At 40.9% G+C, this 25,277-nt stretch overlaps 1 protein-coding gene across 1 annotated transcript in view; it reads left to right on the top strand.

The window, feature by feature from the left end:
• The window catches only part of GRIN3A (glutamate ionotropic receptor NMDA type subunit 3A), a 68,088-nt gene that overhangs the window by 9,538 nt on the left and 33,273 nt on the right, over positions 1 to 25,277 (top strand). Inside the window, exon 2 of the mRNA XM_052700872.1 lies at positions 19,610 to 20,214. Coding sequence (XP_052556832.1) covers positions 19,610 to 20,214 — 605 coding nt within the window. The remainder of the gene's footprint in view (positions 1 to 19,609; positions 20,215 to 25,277) is intronic.

The raw sequence follows: 25,277 nt of genomic DNA, 5'->3' as shown, positions 1-25,277 counted from the left end.
GCATCATTTTCCTTTTCTTGCTACAGTATTTTTATTAGTTTTTATTCACCAGCTTTCATATGTGATGATAGCTTGCAAAGCCTATCTTACAATGTGGAAATGATTTGAAATGCATTATAAAAATCTATGGATATGCTGCACAGGCATATTTTAAACTTTCAGTATTTCCCTAAAGGTGTACTATTCCAATTTCAGCTTTTTTAAGAATGTGGAGGAAATGATTGCCCATACTGTTCATCAGACATTTTACAAGGCTTAACTTAAGACAAGGTTAAAAGACAAGATAGATCTTCAAGCAAAAACTGAAATTTTGAAAATGAAGCCTTGCATTTGTTGCAAGGAAAGAACTATTAGACCTAGCAATTAATAGCAGAAAAGAGCAGCCGTATTATGCACCAGGCTCTCTCAACGACGTCACTGATAAAGCAGTTACATTACACTTGTTTTAATAGCATACTCACTCAAACCAGCTTAAAAAGAACTTTTTTTTTCCCAAAGATGTGAAAAATCAGTATTTTGAGTTCAGTTTGATAATTGTCTGGTGCTATTTTAGATGAAAGCATAATTATTTATCACTTTCTCAGCTTGTAAGGCTCACTCCTATATTTCAGTTAAACAGCTCTCGGTAGCGGAACAGTTTCTAAGAATTTACTGTACTTGACATAAGCATCAATACATGGGAAGAATAGATCTGAACATTACTTGGAGCTGATAGCTGCCCTCTGCAGAGCGTACTGGAGCTGTTTTAGCTGTAACTTACTTTTTGTAGCACACTAATATTGCACAGTTAGTTTTGCTCCTACATTAGAAGGGCAATAGGGTGAAGCAGTTACTTGTCTGGGCTTCCTCAGCTTAAATTGCTTGTGATAGGTGCTGAAATGTAGAGCTCTGGGAGGATGAATACATGCCCATTAACTGCCTTGAGGGAAACAGGGGTAAGCAGTTGAATCAAAACACATTGGAGCTTTTGGTTTCAGCTTTGGGACATGAAAGCTTTTAATGGCCTTGCAGCGCATTGTGCTGGCCAGATGGGAGTATCTGGGGGCTTAGTACGAGAGCACAAAATCAAGCAAGGCTGCAAGAGAAGGTGCTGCTTTCCTGTTCTTTGCTTCCCCTTTTCCAGCTGTTCTGATGACACTGGTTATGCTGTCTTGCCCACGACCCAGAAGAAAAAGACGTGCCCAAGGGAGTCTGGTGCCATCTGCAGCAGAGCTTGAAGTAGTTGAGATTTGGTTTTCATGAGGCATGGGATGCTGAGTTGAGCAGCACAGCCTGATCTGGTGCTCTTGCAGTGCTTGAGGCTGAAGGCAGGGAGAAATATAGGGAACAGCCTCCCCTTCCTGGCTGCCAGGCTTGTTCAGGATGTGAGCAGATGTGTGATCAGTGCAGCTGACAGGCTCCGTTCAGCCCTGTGCATTTCTCAGAGAGAGAGAAAAAAAAAAAATATGATCAAACATGGCATCAGTGTTCATTTCCCAGGGAGTCTGGGGAAAAAAGGACTATTAATCAGCTCTTTAAAAGTTCACGTTAAAATGTATCAGTATGGAAACATGCTGGATAGACTGGTACAGCTAATGATACCCTACTGGCCTCTAATGAAGTATCCCGCATCCAACAGTCAACCCAGGGAATGCAAAATGATCATTATTCAGTCACCCTTATGATCATCCTTTTATACGCATGAATTATTTACTTAGTACAGGCTACTTACACACTTGTTAATGAAAACCAGCTTTTCCATTGTAAGACCCATAAGATCTCTTCAGAGCATGTAATCCTTCTAACCATGTTTATTTCAGATTCATTATCCTGTGTTTTGTGTAATGTAATCTGTTACTGTATAAACAGAACATTCTTCAGAGCAGAAAAGGAATTCCTGTGGAAAAGGATTCCTTAATAACAAAACTTCCATTTTTTATTTTTTTATGTTTTTGAGAGCAGGATGGGTGAGTGGTCTGTTTCAAATATTGATGCCTAGAATCTCCAGGAACCCCCAGATTTAGTTCAGCTGCACTGTTCTGTACCTACTGTTCTGTTTTCAGCATATCTTGCTTCTTTCATCCTCTTTTAGTCTTGCCCACCGGTCTTTGTTCTGAATACTGTATTCCACCGTAGGATAAATCCTAAATTAACAGTCTTGACTCCAGAAAAAGACCACGAGGCTCTATTGTGATACAAATGATCAGCGACATAAATTGCTCATCACTCACTGTTCGTCACATTTTCTGAAGAGCACCAAAAATAAGACACTTATTTATAAATAGCTTAGCCTGCTAGTTTCCAGTGAAACTGATTTTTTATCTTCCCACCATTTTGACAGTGCATATAAATATGTAACACATAGTTATGTGAAAGTTAGCTGTTCCACAATGTCCTCTGTGGGCATTCACAAGTCATCCAGGTTCGCAGCAAAGGAATAAATGGCAAAACGAGGCTTGTGGGATGCAGTGTGTCACGTTATTAGCAGAAGAAATATGCCTTGCTTAGAGAATGGGAGCTTGTTGCCCAGATCATACTGTTCTTGTATTCCTCCCCAGAAGTGCACTTTAAAAGGAAAATGAAATAAGAACTTACATCGAATAATACATCTGATAATTACAGCCATTTTTTCTGCATGAAAAATACCTGAGATTTCTGGAACAAGGATGAACAATAAAGGCATTAGGTATAACTGCATCCTCAAACCTTCCAAAAATTTATGTAAATGCTTCCTTTTACTTCACTGGCTTTCAGTAGGGACTGAAGTTTGAGATATGGTTTTAGCTGCTTGGCTAAGCCACATGGTATTTTTTTTGCATCCAGTCTGATGAGCATGAGAACTGAGATATACTTGGAAACTGAAACTTGAAAATACTGAAAGTGTTAATTTCTGCTGTTCACTTTCTACAAAATTCTATCCTGGTGCAATTTGATTGCTCAAGTGAAAGGAAACGTTGACTACAAGAAGAGCTGTGAGGGTATCTATAGTTGTTTCTGATGTATTTGCTATCAAATGCAAGCTAATATATTCAGACTTCCAGTTCTCTTAAGCATGATCTGGCTATACTGAGGTTAAGGAATTAGTATAACAAATCTGTGGCTTGCTACTGTGATATTAAAACTATATTCATAATTGATCTCAACGTGGCTATCAACTTTGACCTTTAATTTTATATGTTTGTATCTTGTTTTTACCAGAGATTCCCTTCACTTAAAGATGTGCAAAAAGCCATTCACAGAACAAAACCAAAGATAATAGAGACATTCCATCTTATTGTGGATCCTACATACTCTAGTGTTATAAGAGCAAATGCATGTCTTCCAAGGGCTTTGCAAAATTATTACTGATCTTATTAGTGAATAATGACCAACAGGATGGTTTATTATTGTCAGTAAGAGGGGAAGAAATAAGAATTCAATGTGACCATTGACCAGAGGACTGTAACAGGAAATCCAGACTTATACAACTTAAAAGCCTTAAAAGCTTAAAAACCTGTAGAGAAATAGAGTGGGGTAAGGTACTGGACAGCTAAATATCCTTTGTTGGAAGTTTAGCAGTCTGCAGCTATTTAAATCAGTGCTCCTACACACGTACTCAATCTCCAGTCGATTGAAGAATGGTCTCCAAATAAACACTGCTTACTTTACCTTCGTTTCAGGAAAGATCCAGAACAGACCTTCGAAGATGCTGCTCTGTGTGTCTCTCCCTGCCTTTTATCCTCTCAGCTGGCTAGCTGTTTCACTCCTGTTTATTAATAATGCATCCTAGTGTTCTGTATGATACCACCGAGGATTTTAAGCATGGAATTTTGCAGAATATTTTAGATCCCTTGCTCAGATGGGGCAGTGCTGCCTTCGTGTTGATGCAAAATACCTAAATTCAGAGCTTGCATTATTTTCACCTTCTTAAGTTCCATCCCAGATCGCTGAATCGTGTAGAAGTATAATCTTTTGAAAAACTGACCAAGACTTGCATTCATGTGCTGGAGCCGTGTAAAGAGAAAGAGAAAAGTGAAATAGGGAAAAGAGCATGTTCCTATTTCTCTGGGAAATATGCTGTTTTTGTGGTTTTAATTATAGGTTCCCTCCTCGTGAAGCAGCACTGTTTCCTGCAGCTTCCATCATATGTTCTTGTCAAACACGTAGGAGCAGTGCTCTGTCATCCCTTCCCTTCAGGTTGTCTGAGGGAATTAGGTGCTTCTCCGCAGCGCTAGCAGTTGTTGAGAGAATTACGAAGACTTGCTGAGGCAGAACCCACTGACGTGTATTCCTGATCGCTAAGCATGGTTCACCACCAGGCTGCACAGTTGTCGTGCATTGTCTGCGTGCAGATAGACAGACATGAGCGTCTTGCCGGGATTAGTGAGACATGACGCTCTTGTATTTTATCACAACTGCTTACCCATGTCAGAATCCCAGGGTGTGCTGCATTTTCACTGGTTCTTATCCTCTCTGTTAGGAGGATACAATCACCCACTCAAGAAGCAGAAATAGTGCATGACTAACTATGTCACGGAACAAATGATTAGCACTAAGTAGTTTGTGCTAGCTGTTTGCAAACAATCCACATGCCGACAATTATACTGAAGCAATTTTGTGAATACCTAACTCTGTGCGTTTTGCTAAACTCAGGGTGGGCTCCCATGTCATTAAATCTGTAACTTTCACTAAAATTGCCGCTGCACTTCCTTCATTGGCCATTGTGCTGGGAGCGTGGACCACAAAGCCATTCTTAGCGAGGGTGGTGAGAGGAACGGTGCCTCTCAAACATGTTGCAGCTGTGGTGCTGTGGAGGTTTGTACACCGTCGAGTGCCAGGGAGTGCAGCCACTTGCAGGCGGATCCACAGAAGCAGCCAGTGTTTGTGGATTTGCAGTTACACAAGTCAAGATGCTGATTTGCCCCAGCTGTACCCTGCCCACATGCAGAGATTCCAGTCTGGCTGCCATGCGTCAGACCACTTGTTGGGCTCATTAGTGGGAGATAAGGGCCAGCTTGTCATCCACCTGCTGATGTTACTGTTAGGGAGCTGACCTAATGAGCACCTGATGCTCGATGCAAGACTTGTGGTGAGTAAGAAGGTATCTCGTGTCGGTACAGAGCTTAGTGCAGACAAGAGCTTATTGATTCCTATGGTGCAGAGTATTTGAGAGTATTTTGTTTGATGGAAATGTGCAGCCCTTCTGGATCCTAAAGCACAGAGCTCTTAAAAAATAAATACCCAACATGCTTTGGTAAATGGTAGTTTAAAGTGAGTGGAGTGGTTGTCAGTTGTCACAAGGCTGTGCAAACAGGAGGAGATGCATTATTTTATAAGAGGGGGATACTGAAGTAGTGGAGATTTAAAGGGGCTGCAGCAAAGGGGGGAGTCAGTATCAAAAATGAGATTAGTAATGCCTTTCACCTTGTTCCTATGGTGCAAAGCATTCTGCCCATCAATAATACCCAGCCTGTTAAATGAACACTATTACTTCATTACCTTCTCGTAAATGAAGCTGATCTCAGTAACCTGCCAGAACAACATCTTCCATTTCCCCCTCAAGAAACAAAAAGGAGCAGTGCAAATACCTTTTTGCTTAAGTAGGCGGGACAATGACCCTTATTTACAGTGAAGCAAAGTTCACATGTAATTCCATCACAAATACTTGTCTAGATTCTCCTCACTAGTCTTCTTCTGTAAGGGTAAGAAGTATAAAGTCTGCTCTTTATAAAATAAAGAAAATAATGCTTCTCATTTTATTGTGATGGCCTTTGTTATCTGAGGCGGATGTTGGTGGTATGGCTGTACAGGCTGAACCTTCATGACAGTATCCCATTACATGATGTTAGCATGTGACAGATGGCAGCAGAGGGGCAGTCTGACAGAATGGTGTCTGAAATGGAAGTGTGTATGAAGCAAAGGTTTGTCACTGAATTCCTCCATGCAAAAAAAGTGGCCCCCATTGATATTTGTCAGTATTTGCTGAACATTGATGGAGACCAACCAGTGGGTGTGCAAGCAAAGAAATGTGATGAATGGTGCATTTCAGCAGCGTTGGCAGCAAACAATGGGTCACTGCTGCTGGTGCAGATTGAGTGTGGCACGCAGGCTCTTGTTCATGCTGGTGAAAATGCATAACTAATGGTGATGACTATGCTGAAAAATGATGTTTTTTATCTGAGGATTTGCTCTATCAAGCAGTGTTCTTATGCTCTTGGTAATTTCCATGGTAATAAATAGGATGCACTACTTTTGGAGTGACCTATATATATTGAACTTTTCTATCACCACAGGCCTTGCTAGTAAGAACATTGTGCTGAATCACTGTTGCCCATACGCTAGTGAGTTTCTTTTTACCAGCAGAAGATCTAATATTTCTTTGACACCACATAGACTTCCTTTTTTTTTTTTTCAACTCTTTGCAGTGCAGAAGCATTCATTTGGATGCGTACGCTGATGGGAGCTGGAAGTTGGAAGTGCCACTCTAGGGGGCAAAGCCTGGTAGAGATCCTCAGACTAAGTCAGTGACACCCTCCAGAAAATGAGCTATGGCCTCCTCAAGCCCCTCATAATGCATGCCAAAGGGTGGAGGCTGCACACTTGTCTTGCATACTTCTCATTTTAAGGTCAATAGACCCAGTCCTCCTGAGTCCTCCAGCCTTGCTTTGGAGCCACTCTTGCATGACCAAAACAGGTCTCGGCTTCCTTTCCTGATGAGCATTTTGGGTTCCATCTGGAAATCAGTTCAGAAGTGAGAGTCCATCTTTTCCCATCCTTTGCCTCCAAATTTGCGAGGAAAGGCTTGTCCATGAGGAGTGGTGCATGATGGATCTCCAGTCTCAGCAGAAGGCTTGTCCTCTGCTGGACATGTGGGACACACACACACAGAAAAAACAATTAAAGGAAGGCTGTAAGGCAGGAAGCTCTCTCCTTCTGATAGAACCATAGTAGTGCAGCGAAACTCAGGGGCCACGGCCACCAGCACTGACCTGCCCTTGTGGTGCTTTCATATTGTTGTAGCAGAAAGAGGTCTGCAAGGTAAAGCTGATGGGCTGCTCCTGATGAAATACTGGAGCCAGTTGCGCTTGCCATGGGCACAGCCATACAAAGAGACATATTTATGTGGCCGGTGCCAGCATCCTGTGATCAGTACCAGCTGCTGGAGAGTGGTGGTGGCAGACACATAGTACAAGCCTTCAGTACAGCCAAGTCATCACACCAGCAATGGTGTGTTGTGGCTCCCAGCATGCATAGTCACATATTTATTTTTTGTCTGTGCACGCTATCACATATCACGTGTAAGGATGGCTTAAAGGCTAGAAAGCATTGATTGCCATTGTTCCAATGAATTTGGACTCAGTGCAAAGGAAAGAAAAGTTGGAGTCATTAATATCTCCATGCTGTCACTTTATTGATGGTCTGAGCGTCCATCTTAGGTGCTGGTAGCTGTAGTCTGTACAAATATTTGTGCACAGTAGAGAGATAATGCTACTGTGTATGTACTGTCAAGTATTCAGATTAGAATACTAGATAGATTCAGAAGAGTAGATCACAAGGAGCTGTAAATGTCCACCTGATCGAATATTATGAATCATGGTCATGGCTGTTGAGTTCTGATGAATTCTCCAAGCCCCATCACAGCACCAGGTGTAACTGCTCTGCAGGCTACCTTTATAGTAAGGTCTACCTTTATCACATTACGATTGTTGGTAAGTTGTTTAAACATTTAGAATTAATGAAGAAGTCAGAGTATCCAAGTACTTGGCAGGCATCACTGAGTCAGTAAGGAATCCAGAAAGACAAGCCAGTGTGCTGTGAGTAGAGCAGTGGTACTAATATCCAAAGTACTTAACAGTAACTCATAAAATAAGTGTATTTGTAACTTCACACATTCTTTTATCTGTTGAGGCAGCTTTGTCTTGCATGGGTAGAAAGGGAATTTTGAGCATTAGATTCTGCTTCTGGCAAGATCTTGCTATATCGTCTAAGATATGTGACTTAACCTCTTTTTTTTTTTTTCCTTTGTCCCTTCAGATCCCTCTCTGCGCAAAGGGATGTGAAATATTTATCTTGCTGTAAGCTGCAGGACTTCTAGGGCAGAAAGCCACTCCACAAGGGAGAAACTCAGACATGCTGTGGTGTTCGTATCCTGTGGTGCTCACTTATGCACTGTACTTCAGCAGGGCCATCCTTGTCTTGCAGAGAGGAGCTTACATGCAAAGGGAGCACAGAGCAGGGCAGGGATTTCAAGCAGGATTGCTCAGTTGCTATATTTAATGCACAGCCAGGGTATCTTCCTCCTCCTCTTTTATCTCCTATCTCTCTCTGCCTTGGTAACAGCACTGTGCAGTCAGTCAGACACTTCTGTGGGAGGCTGCTGTGTGCTTGGTTGGAAGCTTAAATGCTTCTGCCTTTGGTGAAGAGGGAATTCTGGATTGCAGAATCACACCTTGTTTATCTTCTGCATGACCAGAAGAGAAATTTGCAAAGAGCATGACAAAGCTGCTAAACTGTACACTTGTCTTTTTTTTTCTTTTTTTTTTTTAATGTTGGTGGCAGTTGTGTTTTTTGTTTGTTTTGCCAATTTGTTTGTTCATGATCATGAATTCAGGATTAAAAAAAAAAGGAAAAAAATGAAAGTAAATATAAGTCACTGAGCTTTGTTGCATTTTCAGAAGTCATGCTTCCATCTCCTATTGAAGGAATGTAAATTTGCAGCCCAGAAGCCAACAAACGGAATCATAGAATGCGTTGGGTTGGAAGGGACCTGAAATCCCATTCAGCTCCAGTGCCCTGCTCTGGGCTGGCTGCCACCCACTGGATGAGGCTGCCCAGGGCCCCTTCCAACCTGGCCTGGAGTACCTCTAGGAATAGGGCACCCACAGCTTTCTTGGGCAGCTGTGCCAGGGCCTCATTACCTTCTGAGAAAAGAATTTCTTCTTAACATCTAAAGTGAATCTCCTCTCTTTTAGTGTAAAGCTATCCTCCTTTTCTTACCACTATGAAACCATGTAAAAAAATGATCTCCCTCCTATTTAGTCGCTCCCTTCAAGATATGGAAGGCTGCAGCGAGGTCCTTCCACAGCCTTCTCATCTCCGTGCTGAACAAGCCCAGCTCCCTCAGCCTGTCTTCACAGGAGAGGTGCTCCTGTCCTCTGATCTTCTTTGTGGCCCTCCTTAGGACCCACTCCAATAGCTCCTCATCTTCCTTGTGCTGGGGACCCCAGAACCGGATGCAGGACTGCAGGTGGGGCTTCATGAGGGCAGAACAGTTGGGGACAATCCCCAGTCTCTCTCTGCTGCCACCCCCCTGCTGATGCAGCCCAGGATACTGTCAGCCTTCTGGGCTGCAGGTGGACACTGTTGGCTCATGTCCAGCTTTTTGTCCACCAAGACTCCAACTTTGTCCCTGCAGAGCTGCTCTCAATGAGTTCTTCTCCCATTCTCTCTATACATCATGCCTCCCTCTTGCTCCTGAAGTTATTGCAGGCTTTGGCTGACATATCTCCCTCTGATATTTCTTCTGCTGCTGGGATGGCAGAGTCCTACCATGCACTCAGGGATACCTGCAGGGGTGCAACCCGGCCAGCTGCCCGGCAGCAAGCCCTGAATATGCCACCCACACAGTGCCTCCCCACTGCTTGTGGCCCCTGGCATTCTCCAGGCTTATGTAGGGGGGGAGAAATCTTGCAGAGGGGAGGGCTGGGGTGCTCCCATGGAAATCTCTGCATCTAGTGAAAAAAAAATGAATTTGCAGGATTTGTTTTTTTAGAAGAGTTGCTTGATGTAGTTTTTTCCTTCTTGACCCCTTCCCCTAAGAGCTAATTATAAGTCTTTCTAATTTCCCAGCTTTCTAATTAAATCCTTGGTGTATTAAATAAGAAACTTCAAGAAGAGATTTTTAAATGCTATTCCTGATTTTAAGCCAAGCAAGTACACACAGAATTCACCTTAGAGTCGTGATTTACATGTCTAGCTTCATAAAGATGAACTACTAACTTAATTCACCCTGGCCTCTTTTAATGGAGTTAAAGAGATTGGTCTTTGCAAGCTTAATTTTCAGCTTTCCTTCATACAAAAAAATCAATGTAGAGTAAAATGCACCTGCAGGTGAAATTAATCCTGTGCAACATGCCCAGAACAAGGCCCAGCACAGAGGATCGATGGTGAGCTGGTGCATAAAATCATAGAATCGTTAAGGTTGGAAAAGATCCATAAGATCATCACATCGAACCACCATCCCTGCTGTGCCCACTAACATAACCATTCTGAGTCACATCCTTCTTGAGGAACCAGATGAGGGTTCATTTTTCCCTCTGTGGTTTGCCATGAATCTTTCAGTGACTGCTCCATGCAAAGCACGGCAGTGTTACAGGTGCTAACCCAAGGCTGGTCAGTGTGCTGGAGGAGCAGCATCCAGCATTCTGGTTTCCTGCAAGACATGGCCTCAGGAAGAATAGGAGAGGCTTTTTGGTTGAATTGTCCTCCCTTTCCACATTTGTTTCCAGGAACAAATAGCTTAACTTTACTCTGCTGAGCTGCAACCAGTGAGTGGGGCTGCAAAGCTTGTTGGCAGGCTTGTTGTCATCTTTAAAATAACAAGACATGGGACACAGCTCCTGTGAGCACAGAGAATGCAAATGCTCTGGGCGGGTTGGAGATATTCTAAGCCAGGCTGGAATTGGACCGGTGGGTGGAAAAGGTGCTCCAGTTTTTGTTCTTGCTGCCTGTGTTAATGGTGAATAAGATCTAATTGGATAAAGTGCTGCATGGGTACATGGGGTACTTACCAGCTTCTGTAGACTGAGATAAAACTTCTTTTACCTTCATAGCCAGAACCAGTCTTTTCTGTACTCACTGCCCTTGTATTTCCTTCATTCCTTCCTTCCTTCCTTCCTTCCTTCCTTCCTTCCTTCCTTCCTTCCTTCCTGTCTGTCTTTTTTCCTGGCATTGTTTCTTTTGGTTCTGTGAGAATTTTGCTCATGCCCAAAAAGCCAGGTGAAAATGGAAGCAAACTCACAGCTGCTTGTGCTTGTGGAAGAGTAGCATTTTCTTACGATACAGAGATCCCATCTTGCTATTGGGAAGATGAGGTCTGCTATAATGAGCTGAGGGTAGAAATGCCATTGCAAGAACCTTGTCAGTGGGGAACCTGGCACAGCTGATGTGCCAAGGAGCACAGTGGGGAGCAGCACTTGGCAATGTGCATCATAATTACAGACTTAGTTGCCAAATTCTCTGTCAACTTTCATGTTGTGTTAATGGTAGTCCTCAAGAGCGAGGCATTAGAGCAAACACTGTGTGCAATTAGCGTGAGCTATGGAAATATGCAAAGCCAAGAATTTGCTGTTAGTCTAATTAAAGTCCTAGCAGTCTAATCAAAGTAGCATTATTGGTCCCGCTGCAACAATACTTACAGACAAATTATCCAAATAGAACAGCTCGTTCTCAGCAGTGACACAGTTCAAGTTATTTTACATGCACTTCTGCTATCTCTTTTCACACCTTTCTCAGCACCTTTCCATTCATCTCTTGGTACTGAAGTCAATATCAGAAATCTCTTTTAGGGAGCAGAGCAAATGTGTTTGTCTTTTCAAAGGGTTGATGAAGTCTGCCAATCTCTAAAGGTAGGAGTATTATGTTGGTGGTGGGAGTCTTTTTCTCTCCTGAGTTTGCTTTTGGTCATTTTTATTTGTTTGCTAATATTGTCTACGTGTCTGCTGTACTTAGCTGCCGCTTTCCTATTCATTCACAGTTACACCTTATCTGCACATCTGTTGTAGGTGTAAGCTGGATACTTTGTTCTTTGCTCTCTCTAGAACAAGTTTTACTCTGCTCTCAAAGCAGTAATCTCTTAGAGACCCTTAACTGACCATCAGTGAGTTGTGATTTTCGCCCTGACACCTCTTGTGCCATGCTGTGCTTGCAGCCTGCTGTGATCCTGTGATAGTGCTTATGGAGGTCCTTGATACGGCCTCTGCTAATTTTTTATCAGCAACCTTTGAGATGTGATTTCTTCATAAATCAATTGACATTTTATTACAGCAGCCTTATCTGGGGTTGCTAGTAATCACTCTAAAACAATACTAAGAAGAGTTCCTCCATTCAGAGACACTCATGGAGTGCTATGACAGCTTCCTAAACCATTATCTTCAAGGTAAGACAGCGCTTTGAGTGTGCTATAAGAACTGCTTTACAGCAACCTGGCCTTTCTGTGCTGCACTTCAAGGACCAGGACACGATGCAGGTCTGTAACTTCACAGCCTCAAAGCTCATGCACTGTGCTCTCTTTGCGCTGCCAGAGTTTTGGCTTTTCTGATGGTGTCACTGCTGGACACTCAGCTATTCTTGCTGCATCAGAATATGCCACATTGCTTTAAAGGAATGAATAATTTTTACTAAACGCTGTTTTGAAACTTCTGTGCGTGTAGTGCTGTTCAGACAAACTCCTGAAAGGTGTGCCTCTTTGGAGCTGCCCCCATAATTTTCATTCTTCACAGGAGTGAAAAACCTGTAGCAGGGTGGCTGCAGCACAAATACCAGATGAGAAATACTCTTCAGAGAAACAGCAGCCTCGATGAGGTCAGCTGTAAGAAAATGTGTTACTGGGAAATCACACTGCAAACAAAGCCTGGGTAGAGCTGGCAAAGATCAGCATACATTTGATTGAGTGTGCTCACCTATCAGGCACAGCTGGATTCTGTAACAGTGCTGAACTTATAGAAAACAATGCCGTACTGTATGGAATTGTCCATTGTGGCTAATACTTGCATTTAATACCCCCTGGCATCTTTTATCCAAAAGCTTACAAGGGCTTTGCAGGTTGAAGATTTGGTGATTATGAATCATATCTTCTTTCCCAGAAAAGGAGAATTCCTCAGGTAACTGTTGAGGCAAGAAAGGAACAAGCAGTCATTTACCAAATGCTATGAATTAATAGCCAGGTTAAGAGAAGGCAGTAATAATTTGGATTCTCTGCAAGGAGTGTTGTGTAAAAGGAAGCAAATACATTGTCTTCCACATTCCTGTCTCCCACTAACATTAGTAGAGTGCTTGGGAGCCAGTCACAGACAAGGACCCAGCCATTTCTCCCATTGGGAACATGCCACAGACCAGAGGTGATCCTCTAGAGCACTGCATTGGCATTTTAATGATGGGGGAAAGCCTTCTATGGAGAATTAGTGCAACTCCCTTGATCCATTTGTGTTATCAATCATCTGTCTTCTAACATTAGTGACATGTTTTAGGGAAAGAAAAAGCTGTTTTGGCTCTTGGCGTCTCTATGAAATATTCTCAGTTGAACTTTAAATGTTGGTTTTTCCCCCCACTGGAGCAAAGAACACCTTGAAGTTTTTGAAGTAGTATTACTTACGATAATTTATAAATGGCCATGAAGATAAATAATGGGTCTTTCTTTCCAAGAACAGCTGAATGTTCTTATTTTATACTGCCTGTTTGACCTTGTAGAGAACTGTACTTACTCAGATTAGTTTGAAGTTCTCGAATGTAGTCAGTAGAGATGTTAAGCAACCCGAATTCTTGACTGTCTGGTCGAACAAGAAAAATCATTTTGAGGACAAACTAAGACAGTCCTTAAATTAATGCTTGTTTTTGTTGTTGTTTCCTTTTTAAATCAGCAGTTAATGCCTCGTTAGGATCTGCTGATAAGTGTTGCCTGGACTGTTGCCAGGCTTGTTTTGCTGTAGGAATAAGAATGGTTTTAGCTAGTTTGAACTGGCTTTTCTCTCTCAGATTTGAAATTGTCTGCAAAAAAGTAGCCTTTGTTTGGGGATCTGCATTGTTTCAAATTATAGTCTTGTTCTAACAGGTGCATGTGTGGAGAGACAAGATGTGCAAGACTATGAAAGAGAATTAGTAAAGTCATCCTCCTCTTCTTGGGCCAGTGCAGGAGAAATTCCTTGCTCACATTGGCTTGTTTTACATAGATGAATAGACCTAATCATCTGGGTCTAGGATTTTCTTCCCCAGAGGAACAAAAGATGAATTTATTCTTCTTTTTAAATAGCAGAAGAAATTGGTATTTTTAATCATGCTGATGCTATGTAAGTAGATGTTTAAGTGTTTTTCTGGATGAAGGCCTGAAGGCTGAATGTAACACTTAGTGATGTCCATGAGAAGCCTTAGGGAGTTTAGCTGGGGCTGGAAAAAGGCCAGAAGCAGCATTACACCACGGTTCCAGCATTTGATACCAGAAGTATGCTGGGCTCTTGGGACTAACGGGTGAGGCACAGAAATGAAATATCCTTGGCTGAAAGTATGGAGAGCTCTAAGCTCCCCTTCTCACCGTACGTGGTGTGAGACAGTCAGTGACCTGGTGAAGTGAGAGCTGCTCACGCTTTCCTAACTGCTCACCTGTCTCCAGAATGCACCAGCAGCCACTCTCCAGCTGGTTGGGCCAACAGTGGGACCTTCCCATCCAGAGCCCTTCCTGCACTCTGACAGGTGCCACAAAACCTCTGTGAAGCATTGCAGTTTCAGCAGCAAGGAACCTACAAAGGAAAAACAAAATATTTCACAGCATCTTTCGTTTTGGCATGTAAAGAAAAGGCAATAGGTAGGCACTTAGTCTGTAGGGAGCTGGGTATTGAGCCTAAACTTTGTTGTTTCAACCATGGAAGAAATAGCTTCTCAGTTTTTGAAGCTCCAGCATCAGCTTACACACAGCTGCCGTTTAACTCTGTTTGTAAAGCTGTGAGTCCCCACAGCTGCACTGAAAGCCAGAAGGCTTTTTTTTCTGTTCAGCAGAGGTTTCTCTAGTGTAATTATGTAACTTGTTTTCTCTTTTGTTTCTTATCATAAACACTGCCATGAACACTGCCTTTGCCCCTTAGAATCAATGGGGAATAATATTTTCAGTGTGTTATTTACATCTACAGTTAGCAAAAATTATTCGCATAGTGCTTTTAACTCTGCTTATGGATCTACCATAATGTCAGATAAAACGTCACCATGGCCATGTGTAATTAGCATTACAAATTTGGTTGAAGAGTTAAATGGTCAGATCCTGCAGGGTGCAAGTCAGTCTAGCTCCAAGCATTATGTTCACAAGATTTTCAAGATTTTCCTTTACCAAAAATGGGTCTACAGATGACTGAGACAGCCTTGAAAATGATGTAATTGATGAAATGCAAATCATGTTTTGGGTGTTAAGTGGACCTGCTATCTCAAGTATCTCGGGCAATGAAAGGAAAAATTGCTCTGGTTGCAGTACAGAAAGCAAATAAGTAGTTACTGTGTCTTTTTGTGTAGAGAACTGAAACACATCAGATCATATAGAGTTCATTGTACTGGGATTGGCTTGGTCTGAAGCCCACTGGACATCAGTGGAAAGACCGATGGTATCCAAAATCCAAAAGTGATTAATCAGAAAATAAGGATCCTAGGTTCGTTAGTTACCCAAAAGTTGAAATCAAGTCATACTGGCTGGTTTATAAAACATGAGCTAATTATGTGCAGTAAGAAATTAAGTCTTCATAAACATTGGAAATGCTTTTGCTCATTGACTTTGTAAATGCAAACACATTAAAAACAAATTCCAATTAACATTATTCAAATGAGTTCTAATTTTCTGTGCAGTGCAGAAAAAAATTGATGCAAATCATTCTACCTTTAATAACAGCTTAAAGTAAAATAGAAACAAAACGATTGATTTTCCATACAAGAATTAATTGGCAGTTTAACTGAAACAGTCAAACTTTACTGATTTCCGAAGTCAAGTAATAAAGGTGCCTGCCTAAGAGTTTTGATAAGGATGGATAGGCACAGTTCGATACACTGATATTATCTCATAAATCTTCTAGTTCCTGATAAGTAGAAAGTTATACATATCTAAACTATCATTTAAGTTGTCAAAAGCCTTTGCTCTGAAATTATGCAGCCTCAATAATTGCTATTGAATTACTGAATAGGCAGTTTTTGGAAGTTCTTCATTATAAAGCAGTAATTTTTTATTTTATAGAAAAATGAATCATCAAAAATATATAAAGGCTCATCAAAGATGTATTCTGTATGTATACATGTGACTTTATCTGTGTAATTTTTTCAGTCCCCGCTAGGCTCAGTTGCAGTCTACAAATGACATACAAACCTTTCAAAATAAAATTAAGAAGGTATTAAATCCAAATATCTTCAAACATCACTGCATCATTTCTTGAAAGGTTTTTTGCATGTAAAAACAGTAAGGTCGACCAATGTTTCTCTAGATGAACCCTGTGATTGAGTGTGTTGTGAATGAACCAGCCTGACCCGTCAAGTGTCCCAAAGCTAAATCCCAAGCTAAATCCCAAGCACAAAGCAGACATAAATTGGTAGTAAAACAAAGTTGCTTGTTGATTTCCAAAGTCAGTAGGATTGTTTGCATGGTGGGCTGAAAATTAAGCAGAACACAGAGGCCTTCTAATTGATTTTCCTGTATGTCACTGTACCAGAAAGGTTCTGAAGGCACGTTTTTAGTCAGTTCCCTTCAAATTACCGCTTGGTCCTCATGCATTTCATGCCACTTTTTCAGGGCTTAAAATTTACCTTTCAAGCATGCTAACAATGAAATAAGCAGTTAATCACAGTGCTGGTAATTGCTATAGTACATGTACCTGTTGATTATAGAGAATGACAACTAAAACCTGCTAACAACCTTCTTTAAAAACATGTTTGATGTAAACAGGTTATGCCAGTTCACATCCACTCAGTGAATGGTAGAATGATAGAACTGTTTGAATTGAAGGGAGCCTTAAAGGCCATCTCATTTAACTCTCCTCCACTGAACAGGGACATCTGTAGCTAGATCAGTGTGTCCAGAGCTCTGTCCAGGCCTGACCCTGAGTGAAGTGTCTCAATGCGAGAAGAGTCTGTTGCACCACAATGACACATCTAAGTATTTTCACATTAAAAGGAACCACTGTTAGAACTGCTCAGAAACAAACCTCTGGCTGCACTATTGTAGGAAGTCCATCTTCCACCTGAGACTACCCACAGGTCTATTGCAGTTTGTCTTCATCTGCACTGCTGAATAAAATTAAAACCAGTTTTCTAGCCCCAAAGGAAAGTTTCTCTATATGTGTTCAGTGCTGTGTTTCCTGTGGGTACAGTGTGAACCCCAGTGACCCCAGCATGTAATTTTTACCTGTTCTGTATCTTTTTTGCTTCAAAACTGCTTTGATACATGCAGTGTTTGGAAGGACTGTGCTGTGGACAGGAGGGAATCTTACTTAGTGTGCAACAGTGCATTAGCACTGTGTTTAGCATGGGCGCATATAGGTCTAGAGATGTCCGAACCTGCTGGGTAAGGTGGAGCACCAATTCTCATGCACTTGCCCATACTGTCTAATGAGAATAATCCCCTAAATGTACTGGAACTCACACTGACACACATAGGACACCAAGGAAAGCTACTTGTCGTGGGCCAAACCCGGTGTGGGAACAAATTACAGAGCGCAAATGCTCATGTTTGTTTTCTGGAAGCTTTTTTTCAGAAGTATGGATACAAATATTCTTGCTAACTTCAATCATTCATCAGTACAGGGTGGTTTTTCTGTGTCCAGTAGATTTTTTCTTTTTTATCTGCATGTACACTGTAATAGCTGTGAAGCTATGATTGAGATGCTATTCTTCTGAATGAACCAGAGAATTTTGAGCTTCCTGATGCAGTATGTACAGGTTGTACGCTATCTCTTGTATGTGCAAAATGTTCTATTTATATTGAATAACTTACTTGTAAACTGGAAAATTAACTAAGTAGGCTTGCAGGGTTGTTTGGAGGCCAGACTTTTACTTGATCTTGGGCAGAGGACACAAGGAAAACTTTCTATGCCCTTCTGTTTCAACTGAGGGACAAACTAAAGCTAATTTATTGTATGAGCTCATAATTTTAGCCAGAAAAGTTCGTCTTAATTGAGTTTTTAGACACTAATTTATTCAAATCAGCTTCCCAAATCCAGGTATTATGTGCAAAGCTTTTTTTTTCTGTGCTAATCATGTATTTCAATTAATAGGCAATGTTTAGCTTAGCTCACAGAGTCTGCACAGCTTAGCTTCTTGTGCATTCAGTAACTTGTCCTTTATCAAAGAGTCAATCCTCTTGCGCTTTATTGGCAGTACATGATGTGCATTGATTGTGGACACTGATCTATTCAATTAGCTTATTCATGAGTCTGTGTAAAAACAAGACACTGGTACCAAAACCAGGAGGTAACGAAAGAGCTGAGAGCTTCTTCATTTAAAGTATTCTCACAACTAAACTCTGAATTTAAATGGTTTGCTCAGGAAAATGCATGAGTTCATGTAGCTGCAAATTAACACAGTTAAAGCTTGCTGCTTTTAAATGGTGTTTAACTCTTCCACTTGTTTGTTTGGGGTTTTTTTGTTTGGTTGCTTTTTTTTTATTTGCTGCATTCTACCTCTTACATCCCAAGTGGAGAGCTAGGGTTTTATTTTAGTGCATTTCTGATTATTTCAAATTTAGAATACTGTTTCTAAGATCCATCCAAGCTGGAGCCTGTAATGATCACTAAAATATTGCTAAAATCAAAGGACAGCATTTTATACTAGCTTTAAACAGAGTAAATGTAAGAGCATGAGGAACAGACCTGAAGTGCTGAGCGACTTAGGAGTGGATAGAAAGATGATGAAATTCAGGAACCTGTGTAGGATAATATATAATTTGAGGGGGCATGAATACCAGCAAATGTTGACATGAAGTCACAACAAAGATCTTACAAGCCAAATCAGATCCTGAAACTGACTTCTTACCTGACTTCATAGAAAAGCTATACCGAGGACTGTCAAGTTCTGAGCTGAAACCAAGCAGATGAATTAACCTCATATCCTCCCTCCTTTCCTGGAAAAGATACAGCAAAAGGCAGTGTTGCTGGGAAATGTAACTGATTACGTTCTATTCCATCATCAATGACTTAAAAAATATAAGTATGGAATGCCTATTTGTCAAGTATTTTCCAAATCAGATAGCACAGAGTGTGCACATCTTAGCCCTTTGCTTATTTAGTACCTAGTCCTTTACCAAGGAATTAATCTACTCAGGTTTTATTAGCAGTACATGATGTGCACTGGTTGTCAGTGATGATCTGTTCCATTAGCTTCCTTCATGTGTCTGTGTAGGAAAAGTCCACTACTACTCTCCCACCCCCTCATCCCAGCCCCTGAAAAAAAAAAAGAGAAAAAAAAAAAACACAAAAAACCCTGAAATTCCTTTTTTTATCTTCATTTACTTTTTACCAAAGCACTTGACAGTTTCCATTGAATTTAAGCATTATTGCCATGATTGAATGCAAATAATAGTCTTACTTTCTCATACGCTGTGTTAGAAGAAAATGGAATTCAGTGATAGAGAATGCCAAGAAATCCAAAAGTACGAGTGGATTTAGAGAAATTTGAAATATTGGAAACAGACCCTTTGATGATTATTGAAGTTGACTCAGGTTCTAGCCCAGAAAGCCCTTGATTCACTGTAAGTTGGGTAGATCTAAGTCTCAGTTTCTCACACCATTACCTAGATCAACAATCAATTACTTGGAACAACTTAACTGAACATACACTCCTCACATAAAAATTAAGAAAATGCATTTAACTTTAATTCTAACTTATTTCTAATTAAAATATTTTGTATTTTTAACTGCAGAATCCCCTCCATCTGCAAATGAGTTTAGAAAACTCGTTGAGCTCTGATGCTGATGTCACATTCTCAATCCTTGCAATGAACAACTGGTACAACTTCAGCTTAATGGTATGCCAGGAGGAATGGAACATCACGGATTTTCTCTTCCTCACACAACAGAGCTCCAAGTTCCACCTGGGGTCCATTATAAACATCACAGCAAATCTCACTTCAACCAAGGACCTTCTGAACTACCTACAGTTTTACCTGGAGAGCATCAAAGACACAACATCTACCATGGTCATGTTTGGATGTGACATGGAGAAAACAAGGAGAATTTTTGAAATAACTACCCGATTTGGTGTGATGCCTCCAGAACTTCACTGGATTATTGGGGATTCACAGAACGTGGAAGAACTGAGAACAGAAGGTTTACCACTCGGTCTCATTGCTCATGGCAAGACAACACAGTCTGTCTTTGAGCATTATGTGCAGGATGCAATGGAGCTGGTAGCAAGAGCTGTAGCAGCAGCCACCATGATTCAGCCTGAACTAGCTCTTATTCCGAGTACAATGAATTGCATGGACACAGATGAAAAAAATATAACCTCAGGACAGTATTTGTCGAAGTAAGTTTGTTGTTGCTGTTTGCAGCTAGCATTTCTGGTATCAAATAACATCTTAGTTTTCTTTCCCTTCTCAGCCCATCTTTATAGCATGGCTGTAATGCTATTCACTCTTACTAATGCATGCATTTGTTTCAGTATTTCTTCCTGCTTCAATCTACTGGAGACAAAATGAAGCTTAAACTTAGCCATAGAGGGAGGTGAGGGCAGTTGTGGAAAAAGATCCTGTTCCATAGAGGCAGAGATAGTACAGAGAGTGTGTAGGCTCAGCTGCAGCCTAAGTACTGAAAGTATCTTGTAATTATATATCTGTGGGAGAAGTCAAATTCTCTCAGGTTTTGAGATATGTGAGAGAATACAAAACACAAAATGAGTATTTGTGCTACCAAAGAAATGAATATAAAAACAGGTGTGTGTTTTCAGGCCCTTGCTAGTATGCTTCCTTGGGTTAGCAAACAAAAAAACCCTTGGCCATTTAGACACCACTTGTGCAGGCTGAGAGTTCTCAAAGCTACAAGAAGTGCCAGAAACCAAATCTTCTGTAGGATAGAGTGGGAAGCTCCTCTTGCAGCTTCTAAAACTGTAGACCAGTTGTTCCCAAAACCACTTGGAGATCAATGTTTACAAATATTTGAGCTTTAACATCTGAGAAAGATGCATGATTCCTTTCAAAACCAAACAGAGGAGTCCTTGTTATGTGTGTGAAGTCATCGGCTGTTCTATATTTAGTGACTGCTGCAGATTTTTACCCCCTTACACCTGGTTTTTAGCCTACAGATGTTAATGAATGGGGTTAGGATAGGAGTTCTTGAGCCAAATGTTTGAGTGTTACAATGTTTTGAGGATTAAGGAAGGGTCAAAGAAAAACAAAAGCTACATCAAAACACTTCTATGTATTCCTCCATAACATTTCTTCATTGTTTTCTTCAAAAAACTAGTAGCACTTACATAATGAACTTGGACTGCTGTCATCAGATTCTTGTCCCTTCATCTTGATTAAGATACAGTGGAAGGCAAGAAGGTAGGGAGGAATCTGTCCTCAGAAGGAATTACTTGAATCAGCTGGGGAAAGAGATGGTTTTTGGGGAATCTGTAAAGATGTACAAAGTTACTAGTGAAATGAAGGGAGTGGACACAGATAAATCATTCATTGTCTTTTTGCCTTAAAGAAACAAGGGAGATGAAGTCAACAAGGTTCAGAACAAATCAAAAGCAGCACTTTATACCACTGCACTGTGGTACAGTACAGTACAGAGAGTATGTTTGTAAATTCAAAGAATACTAGCATTTTAAGTGAGTTCAAGAGGAAGGCCGAATGAAGTGCTTGCAAGAGAATTCAGAGGGAGCAACACCACACTGACAAATCACAACAGGGTCTGGAAATGCCTGGAACTCAAAATGGTTGAGAACTGTCAAAACATTAGGAGAAAATGTCATACACTTGGCATGCTTTTCCCTAGGTAGCTGCTGGTGGACTGTGTTGAGGAGAACACGCTTGATAAACCCTTGGTCTGAATCACTGCAGTGCATAGTGTATGCAGACACCTGATGGCCAGTCCTTACGTATTTGAGTTAGCAGCACAACTATTAATTCCTAACAGCAACAATGATTTATGAGTCACCAGTGGGTGGCTTAATTGTGACCAGAGCAGAGACAAAACTTCCGTTTGGTAACTGAGTATTTACTGACAGGGGTCCTGCCTGAGAGCTCATCTGTCTTGATACACTGCCTTAGAGCTGCAGTGGCTGGGGATGGAGAGATGCAGAGACATGAGCATTGTTTCTGCAGCTGCAGCACACAGAGCAAAAGCACATCCATGGCTGGCACACCAGTCCAGAGCTTTCAGTGTGCTTGTGCACTGATTCTGCAGCCATTCAAGTGACACCCAAAGGCAGCACAGCTGTGAACAAGGCCACTGTCCGGTCCATGGCAAAACAGGCTTTTATAGATACGAGTATGGAATTGGAGGAAGACATGCTTGTTGTAAATCTCCCATCTTTAATTCCTCCTACAGCAAGTCTGATTCCCAGATCTATTCCTGTTGCTCCTGGGAGCATCCTTGTTGCCAGAATAAGATACTAAAATTTAAGAGCTTCATCTTTTCTTATAGCCTAAGCTAGTCTCACAACTTTAATTTGCCTTGGGCAATTTCTCCAGCCTCCTGTTTGTCTGCCTGTTCTGGCTCTTGCTTCTGGTAGTTTTGCCAAGACAGATACAGAGTGGCCAAACCACTGAAATTGAGTGGAAGTGAAAGCATTAAATTAAGTCATTCTACAAAGAGGGTTTTGCTCAAGTATAGTAACAACCAGTTCTTAGAACAAAGCACAATAATAAAAGCAGGAAGAAGGCTGAAAAGAGCAAGTGGCACACTTGGGACTTCTTGGTCAAACTAAGTAATGCTAGTAAAATGTTGAGACAGCTACCACAGTCTGTCAGTGCGATTATCAGCTTACAGACATTGACACATCAAGGAATTAATTCACAGAGGATCTGTCCCTTTGCCTTCTGCAAATCTGTACATATCTTTATGCATGAACCTGTCCATTGCCCTTCTGAAGAGGACCAGCTCAGTATATTATATATATATTGATACATATGTATCAGATATATATCAGATATTTCCATTGTGTCTGTGTGATATGTGACACTTGTAAATCTCAGAGGTTTCACACTAGAGACTGCTGGTCTAAATAATGGGGTCAGATCCTCAGATCTGTTTTTTAAAGTGACTGAGTTCTGCTGTGAAGACTGTGGCATGAGTTTCACTGTTGCTGCACACAGCACATGCAGAAGATTAGGAGCCAGAGCCACTTACAACTTTTACAAAGTGTTGTTAAAATGTATCTCCCACATGGTTCCCCTCACTTATTTTGATTAATGTCCTGTCACTACCAAAAATATGGAATATGCAAATGAGCTGCAAAAGTAAGCTACTACCTCGATACGGTAGCAAAGTCTAAACGCTACTAAATCTCTTAGGCAAATGCTTCTAACACATTTCAACTACAGGACAGGTACAGAGTGCCTGGTTCACTCTCATGGGCATGCTTATTTCTACACTGGAAGTCAGAGAACGCAGTGCATAAATTTCACTGTTCTCATTCTACCTGTAGAAAGTAAATCTAATGCATTATTCCATAGCTTCATCTACTCTCCAAACTCCAGGTTTGCAGCTTTCTAATATTCAGGTTGTGCTGCAATGGAAATCTGGGGCCAAATCCATCAGAATCTTGCTAATTTATTCCTCTTAGGAATTTGTGTCTGTCAATTTTGGCATTGTTGTTAACACTGATGAGTTGTTAACACTATTTTCTACACTGCTTCTTTCATAATGTTGTGCACAGGTTCATCTATACCTTTAGTTATTGTCATAATGATGACCTCAGCATATAAACACAGCAGTGCTTGTAAGGAAGAAGTTGCGCTTTTTATTTTTATTTTTTTTAACAAAGACTGAGGAGAAGAGAGACAGAAAACAAACATGTTCATAGATCTGTGAACCTTCCTTTAGTGCTCAGGATTGCCTTCCTCTGTAGCTGTTGTCTTCATGATGTTTGCATTTGCAAACATGCACAGATCCTGACAAATAAAAAAGCAGCCCGGAAGGAAAGCACCTGTCACACATGACAGACACCAGTGGTTAATGAAGTTACAGTTACATTTAGCTAACACTAGACTAAGTGGAAAAGGACTTCTAGAATGTGATCCACAATCATGCATCAATCCTGTATATTATTAACGTTTTTGTGTATTTTGGGGCACAATTCTTAGACTCGGGTAACACGTGTACAGATTTGTTGTTCTGAACAGTATAGGCTGCATCATCTTGGACTGCGTCATTTTTTGGGTTAGTGGTTGAACTAGATGATCTCAGTGGTTTTTTCCAACCTTAATGATTCTGTGATTCTAAGGTCTTTCTCCGAACTTCATGCACAATAGACTGCTTGAGAGTAGTTTTGAAGCCATCACAGAAAAGGCTTTCACACATACAGCTATACTCAAACTGTATTATTTAGTTTCTTAAATTTGCTCTTAGCTGAGGGCAAATGTTAGTATGATCTGCACATATACAGAACTTTTACTGCTGAAGATACATAAAAATTTAACAGATTTCGTTGGTGCAGTGCAGTCAGCAGTGTGCATGCACAGACACTTGCTGCAGGTTTATCCTTTTTTAATCTATTTAAGGTTAGTTTTTTCTTCCCCTCTAGCTATTGATAAACAATTAACACTACTTAAAGTTTATGCCTTGTCTATTGAGGCTGCAGTGACAGCTATACACTTTATACCTCTTTCAGTACTTGCTTTCATCTAATTCTCAGAGCTATTATGACGTGTTACATTCTACTGTGACAGCTAAATACTCTGTCATCTGAATGCCTCTTACTGAAAAATATGTGCTTCACTTACCTTATACCATATTAGCAGTGATATAACTCTGTTGTTTTTAATGGAATCACTCTACCAAGACTTTCATAGTCATAACAGAGTGCCTCTGCAGTCCCTGCAAAATGCACAGCAGCTTTCTCATTAACAGAGAGCAGTTCAGTTGGTCATGTTCCCACTTACTTCCCTGCTCCCTTATCTGTATCATTTTAGCATATTGAATAATGAGTTACCAGAAGCTATATTACACATAGGTGGATGACAACTACAGCAAATGTTGCCAGCCCAATGCGAAGGAAATAACTTTTACTCTGAAGATGTGGGATAGTAAACATCCAAAGACGAATGTGCAGTGCAAAATTGGTATGCTTGATGAGATCGGCTATGTCAAAACTGCACTTTTCAGAACATTGCTTTTGCAGGTATTTTAATAATAATTTCTTTCTTTTTTTAAGAATTAAAATCTTTTTCTAGGGCAAAGTTCTTTCGCTGAGTCCTTTCCTCATTCTGAAGTGGCTGTGACTTACCAGTACCAAATGGGCATTTAGAATCTGGGTTGGTTCACTTGAGAGTGCTTGAAACATGTTGACAGCTCTTCAGTAGCCTCTCTTACATATGCTACATCTTACTAAGATCACAAGATTTTTCTTGGAAGGGCAGTTCTTCATTTGCATTCTTC

This window comes from Tympanuchus pallidicinctus, unplaced genomic scaffold, assembly GCF_026119805.1.
Source record: "Tympanuchus pallidicinctus isolate F22 unplaced genomic scaffold, pur_lepc_1.0 scaffold4, whole genome shotgun sequence".
Lineage (NCBI taxonomy): Eukaryota > Metazoa > Chordata > Aves > Galliformes > Phasianidae > Tympanuchus > Tympanuchus pallidicinctus.
The sequence above is the reverse complement of the archived record's forward strand: the minus strand, read 5'-3'. Positions and strand labels throughout refer to the sequence as shown.